Below are 23801 nucleotides of genomic sequence, written 5' to 3' on the forward strand. Positions count from 1 at the left end.
GACACTGAATTGCAGCTCATTTTTTCACAAGATGCAACTGCCCAACAAATTTGGGCTCAATTAGAGGCATGTTACCGGCCTGCGTCCATTGAGCCTACCTGTTTGCTTTTGTCCGAGTTCCATGGTTCTAGATTAAAACCTGGTGAGCATATCGGAGAACACTTAACTAAAATGAAAGGAATAAGAAAAGAACTGGGTGAAAAAGGCTATCCTATTGATGACTTTCAAATGATCAGCATTATCATTAACTCTTTGAATTATGAATGGAAAGATGCTATTTCTAAGATTAATCAAGTGCCTATTGCTCAACGCACAGTGGATCATGTATGCAGAATTTTAACCGAAGAAGAGGCACTTATGCAAGCCGCGCCACGTTTAAGGGAACCACCTGCATCAAAAGCTTCAGCAAGGCGTTCCTTCCGTGGAAGAGCCTACGTTCCAAGGATGCCAAGATGCTACATCTGCAATTGCGTGGGACATGCCACCCGGGATTGTCCCCAACGGTTCCCAGCGCCCGCCATGTACCAGCCCAGAGGAACAGATTCCAGAGGAGGCAGAGGTAGAGGCGGACGACAAGGTCGTGGTCGTGGTCCCAGGCGTGATCCTCAAGCTCCACTTGCCACATTGGTTGTAACCAACGATCCACAGCCTCAACCAGAGTACGACAGACGCCTACTTTGGACTTTGGACAGTGGAGCAGCGTTACATGTTACCTACAGAAAAGAGCTTTACACAGAGATGCACGAGCCTGAACCTGAACTTCGTGAACTGTACTCTTTTTCAAATCATCCTGTTCAGGTCATGGGAAAAGGAACTGTCTACATTGAAGAGCTCGGTGCATTCATTCCCGATGTTTACTACGTACCATCAGCTAATAGTAGTTTGCTTAGTCAGAGTCACTTGTCTAGGGTGTCAAAATTCCAGGTACACCATCTCGAAAAAGCAAGTTATGTAGTTAAAGATGGATATATTGTTGCTGAAACCATGTTGATTGGTGGTGTTTATTACTTAAAACCAAAGTCTAAGCCGCAAGAGCAGGCAAGTATACCAGTTCCAAAAAGGGAGAGCACAGGCCCAGTGAGAGATGTCCCAGAGAGAGATCCTGCTGCTACTCCAAAGGCTCCTAAAGCCAATAAAAGGACAAATAAGACAAAGGTTGCTCACAGCAAGCCTGAGGTTCCTAATAAAAATGCTAATGTTGAGAATTCACTAACAGGTAAACCTTTGCATTCCAGGTGTATCCATAAGTGGCATAGAAGATTGGGTCATGCCAGTTTCCGTGTTCTGAAGAAGATGCCAGAGTTCACAAGTGGTTTGGATCTAAAGGGGTGTAAGGTGTTCTTGGACTGTGCTGTCTGCAAGAAAGCCAAATCCAAAGCAGCAGCAATTCCAAAACGCACTACACGCCTGTCAACACGCATTTTTGATTTGGTACACACTGACATAGTGGGTCCTTTTGCACCAACACTTGGTGGTAAAAGATATTTCTTGACAATTGTTGATAATTACTCTAGATATGGTTATGTATTTCCTATGAGAGAAAAATCTGAGACCTTTCAGATCTTTAAAGACTTTGCCAATCTTGTCTATACCCAATTTGAAGTCAGCATCGCCAGAATTCAGAGTGATCGTGGTGCTGAATTCATGTCTCAGCGTTTCCAGGACTGGATGCGTAAGAGTGGGATACTACACCAGACCTCAGCTCCTTACACTCCGGCTCAAAATGGAGTGGCAGAACGCAGAAATGGAGTTCTGCAAACCATGATGCGTTGCCTCCTTGAAGATGCTAACCTCAGTCTTCCATGCTGGGGTGAAGCTATCAAATATGCTAACCATATCATCAACCGCACTTGGAGTAGTGTGATAAATCAGACCCCTTATTTCATGTTATATGGACACAAGCCTGACCTCTCACGTCTCCATATTTTTGGTTCCTATGCTATGGTCAATATTCCTTTAGCCCAAAGAAAGAAAGGGGGTCCTGCAGCAAAAAGGATGAGATTTATGGGCATTGATGATAATTCAAAATGGAGCAAATACATGGACTCTCATCACGTCGTAGTGATTTCACAATCTGCTACTTTTGAGGAAGATGCTGACTGGTCCAGGATTCATTCTAATGATCCTGGAGTTTATTTTCCTAGAGATGGTGCTGCTGATGCCATGCAGCCTGATGATCAAGATGCACAGGCGAATGTTCCTTCCACGAGTTCCTCTCAACCCATTGTTCCGTCTTCGCAAGCCGCCGATGCTACTGGCGACGATGATGAAGACGAGGACGAAACGGAAGAAGAATGGACGGTTGTTCCGAGACGTTCCAAGAGGACCACAAAGGGAATTCCTCCAAAACGGTATTCGTGGCAAGTAACGAAAGCACCTTTACCTTTGATTTGTAATGTTACACTTCCTCCTGAGACGTTCACACAAATCAAACATCTTCCTGAATCAGAGCAAGATAAATGGTTTGAGGCAATGCAGGCTGAAATGGACAGTCTAAAGAAACTTCATGTGTTTACGCCTGCAAGCCCTCCAGCAAACAAGAAAGTTATTGGCACTCAATGGGTCTACAGAATTAAAAAGAAGCCAAATGGTGAGTCGTTGTACAAGGCCAGACTTGTAGCCCAGGGTTTCGCTCAACGTTATCCTGAGGACTATACAAATACCTATTCACCCACAGTGCGGACTGAGAGTGTGAAAATCGCCTTAGCCACTGCAACTATCCTTGGTCTAGAAGTTTTCCAGTTTGACGTTGAAACAGCTTATCTACATGCTGATCTTGATGAAGAGATTTATGTCAAAGGTCCTCCAGGTTTCCGACAGCAAGAAGGGGATACTTGGTTTCTACACAAAAGTCTTTATGGTCTGAAACAGTCTGGTTTAACGTGGTACTTATGTCTTTCTGACAAACTAAATTCAATGGGCTTTATTAAGTCCGAAACAGATGAATGCGTGTTTACAAAAAGATCTGATAATAGGTATGAGATAATTCTTGTTTATGTTGATGATATTGTTTATATTGGTCCAAATAAGCAGATGAGTGAATGTTTTGCTAACGCTTTACAACAGTTTTTCACATTGAGGTCTTTAGGACATATTAACACTTATTTAGGTGTTCAAGTTACCAAAACTCAGAAGGGGTTAAGTCTTACACAGGAAGATAAGATTGAACAACTATTGCATCACTGCAACATGAAGGATGCTAAACCTGTGAGTATACCCATGCAAACCGATTTTCACAACTTGACACATGAACCGAGTCCTGAGTTCGAGGATCAAACACTTTATCGCTCAGTCATTGGGTCACTGCTATATGTTAGTAGTTGGACTAGACCTGACATTGCACTTAGTGTTAATCTCCTATCACGACACGTAGGCAAGGCAAAACAGTTTCATTGGACATGTGTTAAGAAATTATTGAGGTATCTAAAACACACCAAAGACATGAAGTTATTGTTAGAACCCACACATACTGACTATGCAGAGTTATGTTATGCAGATTCAGATTGGGCAAGTGATAAGAAATCACGTAAAAGCACTTCAGGTTACATGATGTTTTTGAATGGATGTCCTGTTTACTGGCATGTGCGTAAACAGAATTTTGTTTCTTGTTCCTCTACAGAAGCTGAGTATGCTTGTGTTTCAGATGCATGTAATTCTCTAACGTGGTTTGATGCCTTAGTCACAGATATCTGGACACCTCCGATTCGACCAATCACTGTGATGGAGGACAACGAATCTGTGGTTTATATATCTGAGAATCGCTTTACAGGTTCCAGGTCTAGACACATTGACATCCGTTACCAAAACATAAGACAAGCAGTTAAACAAGGTTTTGTCAAATTGCAGTATGTGCCTACACATGACCAAATTGCTGATATGCTGAACAAACCACTTTCTACAGCCCAACACGAGTATCTGCGCAAGAAGATGTGCCTTATCTGATTTTCTGCTTCACTGACAAAAGAAGGGGATGTCACTGCGTGTTTTTTTAGTTTTGCCAGCTTCGCTCATTCCTAAGTGTATATCTCTTTCTGCTCTGCACCTGTGTTATTATCTTATCATGTAACCATAGTGACTCCAGCTATGTCCAGCTATGTTTTGGTTTTAAACAGTTTTGTGCGCATGCCTAGAAAAAGTTCTCACAGTTACTACGTTTACTTTGTTCTTCTGCCTGATGAGAGAATGTAGTCACTCTAGGTCTTTTGTTTTCTCATTAAACAAATTTTACTATAGAATATGCCTTGGATTTCTTTTCTTTGATATTGACCATGCAAATGAACCACGGTCCATCCACCTCTGGTCGGACCGTTAATTGTTCCGCGACACAACACCCCAGCAACACCCTGCTCTGCTACAGTATGCTGTGAGGCCTTCTATAGAGAGGTGTGTGTGCCTTTCCAAATCATGTCCAATCAATTTAATTTACCACAGGTAGACTCTAATCAAGGTGTAGAAACATGTCAGCAATGATCAAGAGAAATGGGAGGCACCGGAGCTAAATTTTAAGTGCTGTTGCAAAGGGTCTGAATACTTATGCCAATGTGATATTTCAGTTTTTTCTTTTTAATAAACAGACAGACGTTTTTAATTTTCTGTTTTCACTTTGTCATCATGGGGTACTGAGTGTAGATTAATGAGGAAAAAATTAATTTCAGCAACTGTAGAATCAGGTTGCAGCATAACAAAATTGACAAAAGAGAAGGGGGTCTGAATACTTTTTGAATGCACTGTATATAAATTCATATTTGGTTCATTCAAGATAATTTAGTTCATAGAGACTGTAATTCTTATAAATATACAGAGGAAAAAAACTCCCTTGCAAATAGATCTGCACCTAATTCATTAGAGAGAGAATAAAAAGCCTTTTCGCCAACTTCCTACCTCGCTCTCCCTCCTTTTGGCTTGTCTCTCTGGAATAGAGAAAATAAAATCATCTTCCCCCAGTCAATCTCCTCTTCCCCTTTAAAAATCCCTCCCCAAGAGCCCCACCCTGCGGCCAGAGCTCCCGACATCTCTGCTGAATCCGCAGAGCTCTGGCAAAGCTTTCCAGCCAGCACCGATCCCTCCCCAACTCCCTTCTCTGCTACACTTTCTTCCTTCCTTCTCTCCTTCTCATCTCTTTCCTTCCTCCATGCTCAGGAAGGGGTGATGGGAGGGGGAGAGATTGCCAGTGCTGCCATGTTGCTGCCGGTCTTACTATCCCGTGTGTGTGTGTGTCTGTGCCGGTGAAAGGAAAGCCTTGTGGCTGCGAGGTTGGAGGTGCTGGGGGGAGGAGGGGTTGGTGCTGATCTACAACCTGGTTGTGTCCATCAAACCCAGAATGCACTCACCCTTAAATCCACGGGGCAGCCCCACCCCGTCCCCTGGGTGTGCGCGCAAGTAGAGTCCAGCGTCCTTGCTGGCTGTCTTGCCCTGCAGGCTGACTTCAGCCAGGATGCTGGCACTGGCCGTCTCCTGTGCGCACACCTGGGGGGCAGGACAGTGGCGGCGGGGCAGCTCTGGCTTTGATGGACGCAACCAGGTTGTAGATCAGTGCCACCCCCCACCCCACCAGCACCTCCAGCCTCGCAGCTATGAGGCATCCCTTTCAACGGGACCACCCACATGGTATAGGAATGGCCGGCAGCAGCATATTAGTACTGGCAATCTCTCCCCCTCCCATCACCCCTTCCTGAGCGCGGGGGAAAGAAAGAGATGAGAAGGCGAAGGAAGGAACGGAGGGGGGAAGGAAGGGAGGGTGGTAAGGAGGGAGGGAAAAAGGGAGGGAGGAAGGAAGGAACAGGGAAAAAGGAATGGAGGGTGAGAGGAAGGAAGGAAGGAACGGAGGGAGGGAGGGAGGGAGTGGGAGGGAGGGAGGGAGGAAGGAATGGAGGGTGGGAGGGAGGAAGGAAGGAAGGGAGGGAGGAAGGAAGGGAGAGTGGGAGGGAGGGAGGAAAAAAGGGAGGGAGGAAGGAAGGAACGGGGGGGGAAGGAATGGAGGGTGGGAGGGAGGAAGGAAGAAACAGGAAGGAAGTGAGGGAGGGTGGGAGGGACCATGTTCCAGTGCTCGCCCCAGTCCCATCCTCCTCTGCCAGAGACCCTCAGATCTGTCCCAATCCTGCCCAGGCACCTCTGAAGCGAGTGATGTCGAGCTGGCCACGCCCACCCAGTAGGCCATGTCCACTCCAGCCACACCCACCCAGTAGGCCACAACCATCCCAGCCCCCTGAGGGCAACCACAATGCTGATGTGGCCCTCAATGAAATTGAGTTTGACACCTTTGACTTAAAGCAAACAATTATTTCCACTTTAAAGTTTCTTGAATTTCACCCCAATATTCTTTCCAAAGAGAAAACCCTTAACAGTTTTCTCAATTCTGCAGTTTGTCAACACTCTATAGTACTTCCACTTTGGTATTATATTCTTCTTTGTTTTGTCCTCAAAAAAGATTGACCGGCTGCTTTTGTTTCTCTGGAAGGGTGGAGCAAAGGTCCCCTTCCTTCTCACACTTGAGGATTTCTTGTTTTATGGGAGTTTGTCTTATCCAGGGAGTCAGGTATCAAAATAGTAGAGAAAGGATTAATATTCTCACCCAGTTCCACGCACGCTGTTTAGAATGCTGGTGTCAAGTTTCCGACGGATGAGCTTTTCAAGTGACTCTGAGGCATTGTTTACCTTAAAAGTTCTTTATTAGCCCTATACATTGGCAAAAGCTTACTAGAGGAATCTGGAATCTGAATCCCCTCCCCTTTGCACAATATATTAAACACAATTATCCACCTTTCTATTTCTGTCATGAATCACATTCTCCAATTAATTTGAAGAATCAGTTTCTCTTCTGTTAGACAACCCGCCAAGTTCTTATCTTCTCTTATTTTAGACAGCCTTGAGGTACAATCTTCTTCTTCCCTCCTCCCAGCAATAATCTAATTCTAGCTCTTTAAAGTAATACACAAGTTTAACATATAAGATAGCTGCTTCTTCATCTCTTGTCAAGCAAGAACATTCGATGTTAGCAGCGTTGACAGCTGGTAATGCTGGTGCTTTTTTTGGTTGTTGGTGACTTGGGCTAGCCACAGAAATGAAGCTAGCCTTTCCCCTGCTGGTTTGGAAGGCTTTCTTCAGATCAAACGGATTGACCACTGTCTTTCCGTGATCTATGAGGGTCCCCTCCTTCATCACCTCTCCAGGGTGACTTTAGGCCCAATTAGGGGCCCCTGGCAGGGCGAAATCAGCTGTGGGAAGTGGAGCTCCACTTTCCTTTGGCTGCATCGCCACAACACAAACCAGAAGTCAGCTAAATGTAAAATGATTTTTAGAACTGCTTATGCATAATGGAAAAAAGTTTGCACCTGCCATTTCTCTTTAACACTTATACAGGTGAAACTCGAAAAATTAGAATATCGTGCAAAAGTTCATTTATTTCAGTAATGCAACTTAAAAGGGGAAACTAATATATGAGATAGACTCATTACATGCAAAGCAAGATAGTTCAAGCCGTGATTTGTCATAATTGTGATGATTATGGCGTACAGCTCATGAAAACCCCAAATCCACAATCTCAGAAAATTAGAATATTACATGCAATCAATAAAACAAGGAGTGTACATAGAACAATATCGGACCTCTGAAAAGTATAAGCATGCATATGTACTCAGTACTTGGTTTGGGCCCCTTTTGCAGCAATTACTGCCTCAATGCGGCGTGGCATGGAAGCTATCAGCTTGTGGCACTGCTGAGGTGTTATGGAAGACCAGGATGCTTCAATAGCGTCCTTCAGCTCTTCTGCATTGTTCAGTATCATGTCTCTCATCTTTCTCTTGGCAATGCCCCATAGATTCTCTATGGGGTTCAGGTCAGGCGAGTTTGCTGGCCTATCAAGCACAGTAATCCCACGGTCATTGAACCAGGTTTTGGTGCTTTTGGCAGTGTGGGCAGGTGCCAAGTCCTGCTGGAAAATGAGGTCAGCATCCCCATAAAGCTCGTCTGCGGAAGGAAGCATGAAGTGCTCCAAAATCTCCTGGCAGACGGCTGCGTTGACCCTGGACTTAATGAAGCACAGTGGACCAACACCAGCAGATGACATGACTCCCCAAATCAACACAGACTGTAGAAACTTCGCACTGGACTTCAAGCATCTTGCAGTGTGTGCCTCTCCATTCTTCCTCCAGACTCTGGGTCCTTGGTTTCCAAATGAGATGCAAAAGTTGCTCTCATCAGAAAAGAGGACTTTGGACCACTGAGCAACGGACCAGGTCTGTTTCTCTTTAGCCCAGGTAAGACGCTTCTGACGTTGTTTGTTGTTCAGGAGCGGCTTGACAAGAGGAATATGACATTTGAAGCCCATGTCCAGGATCCATCTGTGTGTGATGGCTCTTGATGCACTGACTCCAGCCTCAGTCCACTCCTTGTGAAAGTCCCCAACACTTTTGAATGGCCTTTTCCTGACAATCCTCTCCAGGCTGCGGTCATCCCTGCTGCTTGTGCACCTTTTTCTTCCACACTTTTCCCTTCCACATAACTTTCTATTAATGTGCTTTTATACAGCACTAGGGGTACATCCAACGTCTTTTGCAATTACCTTTTGAGGCTTTCCCTCCTTATGGAGGGTGTCAGTGATGGTTTTCTGCACAACTGTCAGGTCAGCAGTCTTCCCCATGATTGTGATTCCTACTGAACCAGACTGAGAGACCATTTAAAGGCTCAGGAACCCTTTGCAGGTGTTATGGCTTAATTAGCTGATTAGAGTGGGACACTTTGAGCCTAGAATATTGCACCTTTTCACAATATTCTAATTTTCTGAGATTGTGGATTTGGGGTTTTCATGAGCTCTAAGCCATAATCATCACAATTATGACAAATCACGGCTTGAACTATCTTGCTTTGCATGTAATGAGTCTATCTCATATATTAGTTTCCCCTTTTAAGTTGCATTATTGAAATAAATGAACTTTTGCACGATATTCTAATTTTTCGAGTTTCACCTGTATATGCAATTGGAGAACCTGAGTAGGATTCTATATATCTGGGTTCAGCCCTCATTCTTGTCCCCTGCTTGAAGCAAGCTGTCCAACTGTTTATTCTCAGCTATTAAAAACATATTCTACAAGTCACGTTTCACTTAAAAAAGACCAAAACATTTTGTTAAAATTGGCAAACAACCTGCTCCAGGTTTTCTGTTTTGGAGAAATGGGGGAGAAGAAGATACATTAGTGATATCATAGCTTTCAGTTAATTGGTGACTGCAAATACAGGTAGTCCTTGACTTATGACCAGAATTGGGAGCAGAATTTCTGTTGCTAAACAAGGTGGTTATTAAATGAGTTGTGCCTGATTTTATGACCTTTTTGCCATGGATGTTAAGCAAATCACTGCACTTCTTAAGTGAATCATGGGGTTGTTAAGAGAATACAGCTTACCCCACTGTAACTGGGAAGACTTCCATAGGATTTTACTGCTTTTATGAATTCCAGAGGGTTTAGAATGTCCTCTGGGGGCCAGAACAGAAAATGGAATTTCTTCTCCTCCTGGAAGTTATTTGTCCTAACACCAACATGTTATGTGACCAGATAAGCTCTAGGAAAGGAGTGCCAGAACTGTTTTTTAGAACTGTACGTTCATATTAGAGCAGTTCGTATGTGAAAGATTCCATACTCTGTCTCAGGCATATCCACATTGGGATTCTGACTTACTGTAAACCCTAGCAAGCCTTTTTTTGTGAGAAGTTGGAAGTTCTGATTAAACTTTTTTTTTTAGTCCCACAAACTTCTTTTGTTTCCCTGCACGTTTCTTCCATTTACAATGCAGTGTTTTTTTATATACAAGTTTTATTGATTTTTTAATATTTACAAATACATGTATTTGTGAAACAATATGGTGGTTGGGTAGTTAAAATAAGAAATAACCAGTTGTAAATAGTTCAGGTTACATCAACAGAGATGCCCTCTCTACTTCCCTTAGTTATTACATAGTCAAAATAGGCAAGTTAGTACATTTCTAGTTGTAACCTAGTCAATCAACAAAACTTAAAATATATTTTCAGTAATACATATCAATATCCTGTTTTTAAATTTTATCTAATTGCAATAGGATATTCTAGAGTGGCCTATAGTATATAGGAAAAAGCTTAATTTTTGGGTAACCCACAATTCCCTATTTCAATAAAGAATAATTCTTTTGTCTAGAAAACTTATATTGTTCATTAGAAAGCATTCTTATGTTTTACCATTAAAGTCTAATTTTCATCTTAAGAAATCACCAATTAGAAATATGTTTTTTGCCTTAACCATTCAACAATTATTAAAATACTATCTTTTATATATAAAATTCTAGATTCTATACTATGGTTCAAAAGTAACCACTGAATATTCTATAAGTCATCTTGACCGTACATCAATTATTAAAATACTATCTTTTGATATGTCATTCCAAGTTCTAAAATATAGTTCGGAGTTATATTCTAAAAGCTTACATTTGTTTTCCTTTACCGATCTAAAAGCTAAATGTAAAATCAGTTATATTTTTTTGGGATTCCCTTTAATCCACAAAAAAGATATTTTATAGTCTATCTTTAGGAATCCCAAAAGAGAAACAAGTTCAGTTTTTTTTTAAATCTAACTCTTGCCTTCCTCTTGTGCCAATCATGCTTCCCTCTTGGCATCTTTAAAATCTCAAATGTATCTTCCTTTCTTCCTATACCCCTTATTTGAATCCAGGGAGCATATCCAAATGTCAGTTTTGCAAGGAAGATGTCCCCTTTGTAACCATTGTATTTTTGCTTTGACAATTCAGTTTTTGATGGTTGATATAATATAGTTGTCATTAAATCAGTCAAATCTTTTTGTTCTTCCAATTCTATCTGGGTTAGGTAGAAAGTAGTAGCTGGTATTATGATTGTCCTTTGATTAATTGAATTCTCAATATATTGTATTTGAAGGCTTTTAGTGTCTTCACTCTTGGTGTTGTTTTCTTCAGGTGCTGTTGCTTTTTGGGTTGTAAGTTTTGTAGTTGCTATTAACGTTTGGACTTTAAGGTCTTCTGTAGGTTGCTTTTGTTGTTCTTTGAAATCTCCTATTTTAGTGTTAGTTTCCACTTCTATTTGATTTTGGGTTATCTTTTCCTGATTTAAAGTCAAAATTTGATTTGGTGGCTTTAGGTTGTCAGATTTTTCTTGCAATTTGGCTTTAATTTGCTCTGTCATTGCCAAAATTGTGTCCAGTATCAGTTTATAATCAAGTGGTGGGATGTATTCATCCATTTCGTTGTTGTGTGCAGTTAAATCTTTCATGGAGGCTGTTTTAATAATAGTCAAAGATTTTCCACCTCCTGAAGAGTTTTATTCAGTGCCAGGTGTTCCCACCCTTATCTTAGTGTCAAGGACAGCTGTGTTATTCAGTCAGCTCTCACAACAAAAAAAGGAAATTTACTTGCTGTACCAGGTTTTGCCACAAGATGTCATCAGTAACATATAACGTGCAATGTAGGAATTTTCTTTTCTTTTCTTTTTCCAAATTAATATAGAACTTTTGTAGGATTAGTCCAATTTTTTTCCTTAATTCACAGCTTAGAGAAAAGATAGGGTAGTGGATTCCTAGCAACAAATAGAAGCTTTTTAGTAAATACAGATGGAATTACTTAATTTCTTTGCTGAATTAATTAAAGTTCTTTTGTAGCTTTGAGGCTTTAAGATTTGTTCCCAAAGTAGATATTCACCGTTTTCTCAAAAAATGGGGAAAGAGATTTTCAGGAAAGTCCCACAGGAAGATGGTTAGGGAATAAGAAAGGTAAAAGCTCACCCAGGTCCTCCAGATTGCTTCTTAGTGCTAGGTAGTGCTTTGGCTTTCAGCAGGGAGCGGCTTAATGATCAGCCATCTTTATGGCCGGTCTCTTCTTCTTCGGGCCAAAGGAGATGATTCCGGATTCCAGCGGAGGGCTGCCGCTCTTCCACGATCGCAGGAAAGTCCTCCTCTCGGTAATCGCCCCTCCAGGGCGATTTTTGACCCTTTTCAGGGTCCTCCAAAAAAGGAAGAAACGGACGGCAGGAAGCAAGCTGTTCCTGCACGTCCGGAAGCGCCGCATGCGCAAACCGGAAGCCCCAATGCAGCGTTTTTTAAGCAGCACAGCCAAGACCAGCGGTCAGGCAATGGAAGTTATTTCCCATTCCATTCTTGCTTGGAAGGGAACCAGGATTAAATGGAGCGCAAAGAGGAGCTTCACCCAGACATTTGAGGTCAGGCTCCCACCCTCCCCAGGCTCCCTCTGGTTCCAGGTTAGAGGTGGAGGCCATGAATGGGATTCCAGACTGGTGGATTCATGGTTGCAATGAGAGACGAGCTGGTTCTGCCAACCTGCGCTATGCAAAGCTGCAAAGGCATTACCGTGCCCCACACCTCTGCAAAAATCTCCGCTTAGGGAGGGTAGGCAGAACCGGGCCAGCCAAGCCTCATTCCTTCCAATCTAGAAGCTAGACAGGGGCAGCCAGCTTCCTCTGGGTGGTTTCTTCCTGCTCGCATCCAAATAGCAGCAAGTGCTACGAAGCTAGGGGAGCTGGGCAGTGGCGTGCCAAGCTCTCCAGCTCCATGGCAGCAGAGAAATGAGACGGAGCTAGAGAGTAGGATTGTTTAGGAGCCCCTCTTGCAATTTGGAAAAGGAGTGTTTTTGGCAAGCGAGGGGAGCAGGGCGGTGGTGCGCCAAGTTCACCAGCTCCGTGGCATTGCAATTTGTGAAACCTGGGTGGGTTCAGCACTCCAGCAAGTGGCAGAGCAAGGCTGTGCCCACTTGTGAGAAAAACTGGGGCTCAGAGGGGAAGGGGAGAGACTGGTCCAGCGCTTCTCCACTTGACTAGACAAGGGTTCTAGCACTCAAGGCCACGCAGGTGAGCATGGGAAGTGCAGGGCTCTCAAACATGGTGCCAAAGGTAAATTAGTGGTCGGTGACGGGGTGAGGAGGAAAGGCCCAAGCAGCTTTGGACCCCAAGGGGTGGAAAGAGAAGCATGGGGTCTCTCAATAGGTGGGGAGAGGCCTTTGGTGCCTGGACGCAATGGTCTTGTCCCTGCACTAGGCCCCCCATGGCCTTCCCCACCCTGAGATACCTCGTGTGCACTTAACGACCCGTGCATTTAATTAGCGAATGTGTGGGCGAAAGCAGGGAGTGATTGCCTTCAAGTTACGCCATTCACTCCTATGAATTCTCAGGTTATGAATGTAATTGGTAGGCTCCATTACATTCGTAACTTGAGGACTACCTGTACTTGTAAGTAGCCACAAAGGAATAGCTGTTGCTATCTTGCTCTGTTTTTCTATGGAGTGAGAGTGGTGGGCAACAATGCTTCATAGTCTACTACAGTAGGTCTTAACCTCTTCCAGCTGCTGTTTTCTCTTTCCAGCTTTGACATCTTGGCTGTTTTCTTCTACAGGGTACATCCCTAGCTATTTGGACAAAGATGAACAGTGTGTTGTATGTGGAGACAAAGCCACAGGGTACCACTACCGCTGTATTACCTGTGAAGGCTGCAAGGTAAAAAATTCTTGAAAAAGGTGTGTCTCAACGCAGTACCTTCCATACCTGCACCTACTCATGCACCACTATGACTCAGCAACCTTTTCAACCTGATCCTCAAGTCATACCCGAGGCAGCTTAAGTCATCCTCAGTTATACAGTAATGCTTTGCCCTTTAAGCAGTCAATAGACTGTGACAGTTGTACCATGGGTGCAATCTGACAAATTCAGTGACCATTCAGTTGGTGCTGCAGACAAGTGACCCTCTAGAGGCTGGGAACTTTTAGCTGCTTGGGCTGCTACAGGTATGTCACTTACTTTCCAACCCTTAGATCAAACTCGCAACGTCATGTGATGTGTTGCAACGTATCGTGACTTTTTTCCCATTGCCGGCAATGGGGTGGGCACAGTTTCGGCATGACGCATCCAGGCCACGCACCAGCAGTTTGACACCCCTGCCTTAGATGCTGTCTTCCAAGGTCAATCTGCTCCAGGCAGCATAAGTGTCCTGTTCTTTCAAAGCAGGCTGTACCCTGTATTCCTCAAGTCTCCAAGCTAATTTCAGGTTCAGAGACTTGGAGCAGCCTGAACAGCAGTTGACTAGCAAGAGGGGACCTACATGGTGAAGCAAATGACAGGTTCCTCTTTGCTGTTTCATGATGCAATTCTTCCTATGTCTGTCAGTTGTTTGGGCTGTGTTTGCATACAGGTTTAGAACTCTTCTGGAATGTTGCTAGACTTGTGTTCAGATGTAACACAGCTGATACCAGTCTGACTTTGAAATCACTTGGACAAAACCCAAGTAAGTTTTGACAGATGGCTAAACTCATCAGTCTACCCATTTAGCAAAACTTGTTTCTTCCCTGATCTGCCTCATCTACAGGTGAAACTCAAAAAATTAGAATATCGTGCAAAAGTTCATTTATTTCAGTAATGCAACTTAAAAGGGGAAATATATGAGATAGACTCATTACATGCAAAGCAAGATAGTTCAAGCCGTGTGTTGTCATAATTGTGATGATTATGGCGTACAGCTCATGAAAACCCCAAATCCACAATCTCAGAAAATTAGAATATTACATGCAATCAATAAAAGGAGTGTACATAGAACAATATCGGACCACTGAAAAGTATAAGCATGCATATGTACTCAGTACTTGGTTTGGGCCCCTTTTGCAGCAATTACTGCCTCAATGCGGCGTGGCATGGAAGCTATCAGCCTGTGGCACTGCTGAGGTGTTATGGAAGACCAGGATGCTTCAATAGCGGCCTTCAGCTCTTCTGCATTGTTCGGTCTCATGTCTCTCATCTTTCTCTTGGCAATGCACCATAGATTCTCTATGGGGTTCAGGTCAGGCGGGTTTGCTGGCCAATCAAGCACAGTAATCCCACGGTCATTGAACCAGGTTTTGGTGCTTTTGGCAGTGTGGGCAGGTGCCAAGTCCTGCTGGAAAATGAAGTCAGCATCCCCATAAAGCTCGTCTGTGGAAGGAAGCATGAAGTGCTCCAAAATCTCCTGGTAGACGGCTGTGTTGACTCTGGACTTAATGAAGCACAGTGGACCAACACCAGCAGATGACATGGCTCCCCAAATCAACACAGACTGTGGAAACTTCACACTGGACTTCAAGCATCTTGCAGTGTGTGCCTCTCCATTCTTCCTACAGACTCTGGGTCCTTGGTTTCCAAATGAGATGCAAAAGTTGCTCTCATCAGAAAAGAGGACTTTGGACCACTGAGCAACAGACCAGGTCTGTTTTTCTTTAGCCCAGGTAAGACGCTTCTGACATTGTTTGTTGTTCAGGAGTGGCTTGACAAGAGGAATACGACATTTGAAGCCCATGTCCAGGATCCATCTGTGTGTGGTGGCTCTTTGATGCACTGACTCCAGCCTCAGTCCACTCCTTGTGAAAGTCCCCAACACTTTTGAATGGCCTTTTCCTGACAATCCTCTCCAGGCTGCGGTCATCCCTGCTGCTTGTGCACTTTTTTCTTCCACACTTTTCCCTTCCACATAGCTTTCGATTAATGTGCTTTGATAGAGCACTTTGGGAACATCCAACTTCTTTTGCAATTACCTTTTGAGGCTTTCCCTCCTTATGGTGGGTGTCAATGATGGTTTTCTGCACAACTGTCAGGTCAGCAGTCTTCCCCATGATTGTGATTACTACTGAACCAGACTGAGAGACCATTTAAAGGCTCAGGAACCCTTTGCAGGTGTTATGGCTTAATGAGCTGATTAGAGTGGGACACTTTGAGCCTAGAATATTGCACCTTTTCACAATATTCTAATTTTCTGAGATTGTGGATTTGGGGTTTTCATGAGCTGTACGGCATAATCATCACAATTATGACAACTCACGGCTTGAACTATCTTGCTTTGCATGTAATGAGTCTATCTCATATATTAGTTTCCCCTTTTAAGTTGCATTACTGAAATAAATGAACTTTTGCATGATATTCTAATTTTTCGAGTTTCACCTGTGGAAGCTCAAGGGTTGGGGAGAGTGGAATATGGTTTGAGAATGGAAGGATACATGCTCTGCTTTCTCAAGGTTACCTGGCTCTGACTGTATTCTCTGTTCTACAGGGCTTCTTCCGACGGACCATTCAGAAAAATCTGCACTCAACATACTCCTGCAAATATGATGGTTCCTGTGTCATTGATAAGATCACTCGCAACCAGTGTCAGCTTTGCCGATTCAAGAAGTGCATTGCCGTTGGCATGGCCATGGACTGTAAGGGCATTGCGCCCACTGTGGAGAACTAGGGCGGTTGGGAGTGGTTATAGGCTATTACCAGAGAATAGAGGAGAAGAAATGTGCCCAAGAATGGACACACTTTGGAGGATCAAGAGAGGGAAATAATTGTTTGGTGTGTAGAATTACATGGGGATCATCTTTGAATCCCTACTTTTTGAGTCTTTGGGATACCATGAGAGCTATCATAGTATTCCATAGGGTTTTAAGTATAAGCCTATCAAATTGCTATTCATAATTCCCTTTGGCACCTTAGAATTGGCCAAATTGGTTGCAGAATTCTGATTGACTATGTGAGCCCCCCCCTTCCTCTCATACCTCTTCATTCTTCACCACCCTCCTAGTGGTGCTGGATGACTCCAAGAGAGTAGCCAAACGTAAGCTGATTGAAGAGAACCGTGAGAGACGGCGCAAAGAGGAAATGATGAAATCCCTTCAGCACCGACCAGAACCAACAGCAGACGAATGGGAGTTGATCCGAATCGCTACGGATGCACACTGTAGTACCAACGCCCAAGGCAGCCATTGGAAACAGAAGCGGAAATTTCTGGTAAATTGTACTGGCAAATAGGGTGGACAGTTCTATTTGTCAGTATTGACACAATACATAATTTTACATACTTTTCATTCTTTATTTTGAATTACATGTAGTCCTCACTTAACAATTCATTTAGCAACTGAAGTTACAACGGCACTGAAAAAAGTGAGTTATGACTGTCTCAGTGTCACTGTGGTCACATGATCACAATTAGTGCATTTACAACAGTTGCAGCATTGTACATTCACGTGATTGCCATTTGCCTGCCCAGCCAGCTTTGGACATGTAAAGTCAGTGAGGAAGCCAGCAAGAGGTTGCAAGTTGTAGTCATGTCATGCCTCACTGAACAGTTGCAGGTTATTCACTTAATGACCGCAACTGGGACTGCTGGAACTGACATCACTAAGCAGGGTGGTCAAATGATGGTTCACTTAACAACCACTTAACCACAGATTTTCCAGTCCCAATTAGGGCAATTAAGCGAGGACTAACTATAATAATTACTGTTTTGAAAGGTCCATATCTTTCTGTAGATCTTTTTACTCCAGGCTTTCTGCAAAATCTGGTAGATTAAAGGTAAATCAGGCAGAATAAGTGAATATATGCATAATATACTATGCTTCAAGTTTTGGTTACCTGAATATGCAGGTAGTCCTTGACCTATGACAGTAATGAAGCTGGTCCATTAGGGTCACAGCTTGCAACAGCTGTTAAGCGAGATGAGCTGGCTTAACAACTCCCACCCCCTCGTCTTCCTGATGTGGTCATAAAATGAATGTGCAGGTTGTTAAGCAGAGCACGCAGTAAATTTAGCAAATTAAGTGGTTAAAGGGGGTCAACATTGGAGGGCAGAGGCAGAGAGTTTAGCTTTGGGGGGGGGGAGGTGAAAGATCAACAAGTTTGTCCCCACCAGCTTTTTTGTTTTCTTAATTGAAAAAAAATGTGGGTTTGTGGTGGGAGGGAAGGGGTTAAGTAAGGGAAAACTTGTGGGAAGCCAGTCCTGGAGATGCTGCCTTTGCATGCAGGAGGCTCACTTCTCCAAAGCCTAGCAAGAGCTAGGAGAGGCCTGCAGTCTCTGTACTGCCAGCTGATTGGGGTTGAGGCCTAGCCTAGCCCACAAGCCAGTTTCATTCTTTTGTAAAATACCACAAGTGGATGGATCACTAATCTCCTTCCCTGGTGTTTCAAAGCATCAGGGCTTCTCAAAGTCAAGTATCTAGGCTTGTTTGGAAGCCTCTTTGGTATTGGAATGCAGAGCTGGGCCTTAATCTAACTGGGCTCTTCCCCCACTGCTGGGCTATTTTTTCTTCCTTCATTTCAGTTTGTTTTACTTTTGGTTAGTAAGCCAGTTTCTCCTTTTTGTTCCTTTGCTGCCTGCCTGACTTCTTTTAGGACCCTACTTCACCTGCCACTGTTTGCAACACATGCCTAAAACTTTGGGTTTGCTTGCTGCCCAACAAGGCAGGGTAGTGGGACCCAGAAAGGCATAGATAGGGGAGGGAGATGGGTGGGTGGGAGTTGCAGTCCCCCCACTTAAGCGTGGGTGGATTGCCAAGCACCCACATTTTGATATTGTGACTGCAGGGGGGCTGCAACAACCGTAACTTTGGGCATGAGTTGTTAGTGCTTTCAGTGCTGTTATTTCAGTTGCTGAACGAATGGTCATAAGTTGAGGACTACCTGTATACATGCCAAGTTGACACACTTCTCTATTTTGTGCTGCTGTTGGACTTAGTGATTCTCAACCTTGGCAACTTTAATATGTGTGGACTTCAACTCACAGAATGCTGGCTGGGGAATTCTGGGAGCTGAAGCTCACACATCTTAAAGTTGCCAAGGCTGAGAAAAACTGTGCTAAACATAGCAGATAATTGAGCATTGGTTGCTGAAGTTTATATTGTTTCTGTGTTTTCTTCCTTAACCATTCGATAAAGAAGCAGTCCAAAATTAACACATGCATAAAGTTTGTGTTGTTAAAATTATACATATGGCTGAAGTGTATTCACATTCTGCTTACAGTAGCTACTTAAGATACTTGGAAAGTACACATTTTCAACTATTTGCTAGCTGTTCTGAAACTCTCTACTATGAATTAGGCCAGGGGTTTCCAAACTTGGCCCTTTTATGACTTGTGTGCCTGGCTGAGGAATTCTGGGAGTTGAAGTCCACAAGTCATAAAAGGGCCAAGTTTGAAGACCCCTGGTATAGAATTTCCTGCCTGAGCAGGGGGTTGGACTAGATGACCTCCAAGGTCCCTTCCAACTTTATTATTATTATTATTATTATTATTATTATTATTATTATTATTATTATTATTATTATTATTATTATTATTTGAATTTGACCGTAATTGCCAATAAATTTCAATTGGACTGGAAATAGAGTGTAATTTTTTAAATCTCTTTCATTGCTGCTCATACATAAACCATCTGGCCAATTTACAGTATAAGCTTATTTTATTTTAGTACACGTGATAAAAACATTGCTCAGCCTTTGAAAAGAAAGTAATCTTTTATAAATTTAACATTAGTCCCACTCTTTTAAAAATGTACAGATCTGTTCCCAGGCTACTAATGTGGGAAAATTGTAATCCATCTTGAATGTTAATAATTTATACTAAACTCAGAATCAGCATAAACGTAATGATAAATCCAAGAATTGAATCATTTTAGTTAAGATTTCTCTTGCTGCCATAGTTCAGCACAGTATTTCTCAACCTCAGCAACTTTAAGATATGTGGACTTAACTCCCAGAATTCCCCAGCCAGCATGTCTACACATCGTAAAGTTGTTGAGGTTGGAAACACTGGTTTAGGAGATTCGAAGCTGCAGATTTGCCTTTGAAGGGTTAATTTGCTTGAGCAAATGGACAGGGCTGTGACCTTTCAGCTCTGATCAAGGACAAATGGAATAGAAATCCCTCAATGCAAGCCCCTCTCTCCTCACCCATTTCTGAGCAGAGTAGGAATTGGTGGCTTTTGGCTACCTCTGCTGGCTGTTGTTAGTTGCGAAGTCGTGTCCGACCCATCGCGGCCCCATGGACAACGTTCCTCCAGGCCTTCCTGTCCTCTACCATCTTCTGGAGTCCATTTAAGCTCACGCCTACTGCTTCAGTGACACCATCCAGCCACCTCATTCTCTGTCGTCCCCTTCTTCTCTTGCCCTCAACCTTTCCAAGCATTAGGCTCTGTGGTGATCTTGGAGCCCAGGAAAATAAAATCTTTCACTACCTCCATTTCTTCCCCATCTATTTACCAGAAATTGAGAGGGGCGGATGCCATGATGTTGGTTTTCTTAATGTTTAGTTTCAAGCCCACTTTTGCACTCTCCTCCTTCACCCACATCAAGAGGCTCTTTAGTTCTTCTTCACTTTCTGCCATTAGAGTGGTAGGATTTTAAGCATAACTTTACTAGCATGTGAAATGAGTGCAATGGTGCGATACTTTGAACATTCTTTGGCATTGCCTTTCTTTGGAATTGGAATGTAAACTGACCTTTTCCAATTCTGTGGCCACTGTTCAGTTTTCCAAATTTGCTGGCAAATTGAGTGTAGCACTTTTACTGCATCTTCTTTTAAGATTTTGAATAGCTCAGCTGGAATACTGTCACCTCCACAAGCTTTGTTGTTGCTCAGATTTCATAAGGCCCATTTCAGTTCACATTCTAGGATGTCTGGCTCATGGTCAGTGACCACCCAATCGTGGTTATCTGGGACGTTAAGCTTGTTCTTATATAGTTCTTCTGCGTAGTTTTGCCACCTCTTCTTAATCTCTTCTGCCTCTGTTAGGTCCCTGCCATTTTGGTCCTTTATCATGCCCATCCCCTTCATGGATTACTGCCTTGTTGTGGTGAAGGGGCTTGCATAATTCAATGATGCTATGAGCTACAGTATGCCATGCAGGGCCACCCAAGACGGACAGGTCATAGCAGAGAGTTCTTTTTTTATTATTGAAAAGTTTTACAATACATTTTATCTTTAACAATCCCTCCCCCCCTCCCCCCACCCAACCCTTCCTAACCCTCCCTAACCCTCCCCCCTTCCCCCCTCCCCCCTCCCCGACTTCCCAGAGCTAAATACAAGGTATAAAAGTAGAAACAATCATAAACAACCATATGTTAACAACAATAAACTATTAAGTCTATCGCACTCTAGCTCATATGAAATGACTACAAGCAATACTAATATCACATAAAAAAAACTTATACAAATGCTAAATGAAACTTTTTAGTCCCATATTTGTTCTGGATATAATCAATCCAATTTTTCCACTCCATAATATAACGTTGTTGCGAATGGTCTTTCAAATAAGCCGAAATCTTTGCCATTTCCGCCAGGTCAGAAACTTTTAGAGTCCATTCTTCTATAGTCGGCAGTTCCTCCTTCTTCCAATATTGACCTACTAAAGGTCTTGCTGCCGTAATTAAGTTCAGCATCAACTTGGTGTCCACAACAGTAGTATCTGTAATTATGCCCAATAAGAACAATTGCGGACAAAACTTTATCCTTTGCTTAAATATCTTCTGCATATTCCACCAAATTTTAATCCAAAAAGCTTTAACCTTTTTACAGGTCCACCATATATGAAAATACGTTGCGTCTTCGCCACCACATCTCCAACATTTAGGTTGATAGTTCGGATACATACTTGCAAGCTTTTTAGGATCTAAATGCCACCTATAAAACATTTTGTAGAAGTTCTCTCTTAAGTTTTGAGCTTGTGTAAATTTTACGTTCCTCACCCAAATCTTTTCCCAAGTGTCCATTGTGATAACTTCTTGAATATTCTGAGCCCACTTTATCATACAATCTTTAACAAGTTCTGTTTCTGAGTCAATTTCTATCAATGCAAGATATATCCGTTTGATATGTGCTGGACCCTTGCAGTGTATGCCCCCCAGCATACACAAAGGACAGCACAGCAGGAGGCTGATGGTGCAGATCAGTAGAGGGGTTGGACAGCTCTGGGCGATAACTGCTCACTCAGGATAAGCCTAATGAGTTAAGCTGTTGACAGTCCCAGGCATGGTCAGCCTGGTGGGAAGCCAGGATCTACACCCATTGTCACCTGCACTGGCAGGAAGCCCAGGTTTGAACTGATTGGATGCCATCCACCTGGACAGGTACAAATAGACGCCAGGCTTCCCTGTTTTCCCCAGTTCGTTCTGTTCAGAATAAACTCATCTTTACCCCAGCTCTGTGTCCGTCTCTATGTGAAGCACGCGACTTTACAACCCTGATTTCTAATTTGCTTTACCAAATTTTCATCAATCATTGAGAAACCAATTTTCTGGTCTTCTTTCCACCTGGCCCATAATTGACCATATTGAAACCAAGTTTGAACAATCTTCTCATCTCGTAAAAAAATATACGGCTTCAAACACCATACGTTCCTCTCCAAACTTAAGATCTCCTTGTATGTAGTCACATCATGTTTGAAGCCAACATTTATGTTTTCTATTGCATGTTTCGGAATTGCCCATAAAGGTATCTTGTAGTTTAGCTTATGTCTATACTTTTTCCAAACTCTCAGCAATGCCTGTCTTAAAATATGCACTTTAAACACATTATCTACCTTCTTATCATACAATAAATATGCATAGTCGTGGCCCTCCAGATTTAATAATCTCCCTTGTGTTAAATTAATCCAATCACTTATCGCTGACAACGCAGCAGCTTCATAATATAATTTAAAGTTGGGCATTTTAAGACCACCTCTTTCACGCGTATCCTGCATAATCTTAAATTTAACTCGTGGCCTTTTCCCTGCCCATACAAATGTATTGATACCCTTTTGCCATTCCTCCAAATTTGAGTCTTTTTTAAGAATAGGTATCATTTGAAATAAAAATAGAAATTTAGGTAAAACATTCATTTTCACTGCTGCAATTCTTCCCAGTAGAGACAACTGCAATTTTTCCCAGCTCTCCAATTCTTTTTGAATTTTTCCCCATAACTTTTCATAATTATTTTTATATAACTTTGCATTTGAGGGTGACAAATACACCCCCAAATATTTAACCCTTTTAACAATCTCAAATCCAGTTAACCCTTCTAGAAGGGCTTTTTGCGATACTGTCATATTTTTGGCTAATATTTTAGTTTTTTGTATATTGACCTTAAATCCAGAAACCTTCCCATATTGCATTATTATCTCCATCAGGTCCACAACAGAATTTTTTGGCTGGGTCACCGTAACAACCAGATCGTCTGCAAACACCCTCAGTCTATAATCCTGATCTCTAATTTGAATTCCCTTAATTTTTTCCAAATTTCGTATTTTAATCAATAATATCTCCAATGTTAAGATAAATAATAAAGGTGACAACGGACACCCTTGTCTTGTGCCCTTTTCAATATTACATACTTCAGTCAAACTATTATTTACTATTATTCGGGCTGTTTGTTTTTGATATAATGCCCTAATTAGTTGTAAGAATTTATCCCCAAAATTCATTTTATCTAAAACTTTCATCAAAAATTGCCAATCCAATTGATCAAAGGCTTTTTCGGCGTCTAAAAAGATCAGCGCTGCAGGGATCTGGTTGTTCCTTTCCAAAAATTCCAACAAGTCTACTATATGCCTCACATTATTTTTCATTTGTCTACCACTGATAAACCCAGTTTGGTCCCCATGAATTATCTGTTGCAGAACCCTCATCAATCTGTTAGCTAAAACCTTAGCAAATATCTTGTAGTCCGTATTCAAAAGTGATATTGGTCTATAATTTCTTACTTGAGTGACGTCCTGATCTTCTTTCGGAATCAAAGAAATAAAGGCAGTTCTCCAAGACGGAGGCACCCTTCCTCCCCTTTGAATTGTCTGAAACAATTCCCTTAGTGGCTTTATCATCTCCAATTGTAGGTTTTTATAGTACACCGCAGTCAGTCCATCCGTGCCTGGCGCTTTATCCATCTTCAATTGTTTAATTGCTAAAAGGATTTTTTCTTCTGTTATCAGTTGATTAATCTCTTCATTTTGTTCTTGTGTAAGAACCGGGATGTTAGCATTCCTCAAATATACATCAAT

General features: G+C 42.5%; 1 protein-coding gene across 1 annotated transcript in view; it reads left to right on the forward strand.

The window, feature by feature from the left end:
- The window catches only part of LOC308676567 (thyroid hormone receptor alpha-like), a 367592-nt gene that overhangs the window by 291896 nt on the left and 51895 nt on the right, over positions 1 to 23801 (forward strand). Inside the window, exons 4-6 of the mRNA XM_081342444.1 lie at positions 13395 to 13495; positions 16068 to 16215; positions 16581 to 16786. Coding sequence (XP_081198570.1) covers positions 13395 to 13495; positions 16068 to 16215; positions 16581 to 16786 — 455 coding nt within the window. The remainder of the gene's footprint in view (positions 1 to 13394; positions 13496 to 16067; positions 16216 to 16580; positions 16787 to 23801) is intronic.

The sequence above is a fragment of the Vipera berus genome (genome assembly GCF_964194415.1).
Source record: "Vipera berus genome assembly, chromosome: W".
Lineage (NCBI taxonomy): Eukaryota > Metazoa > Chordata > Lepidosauria > Squamata > Viperidae > Vipera > Vipera berus.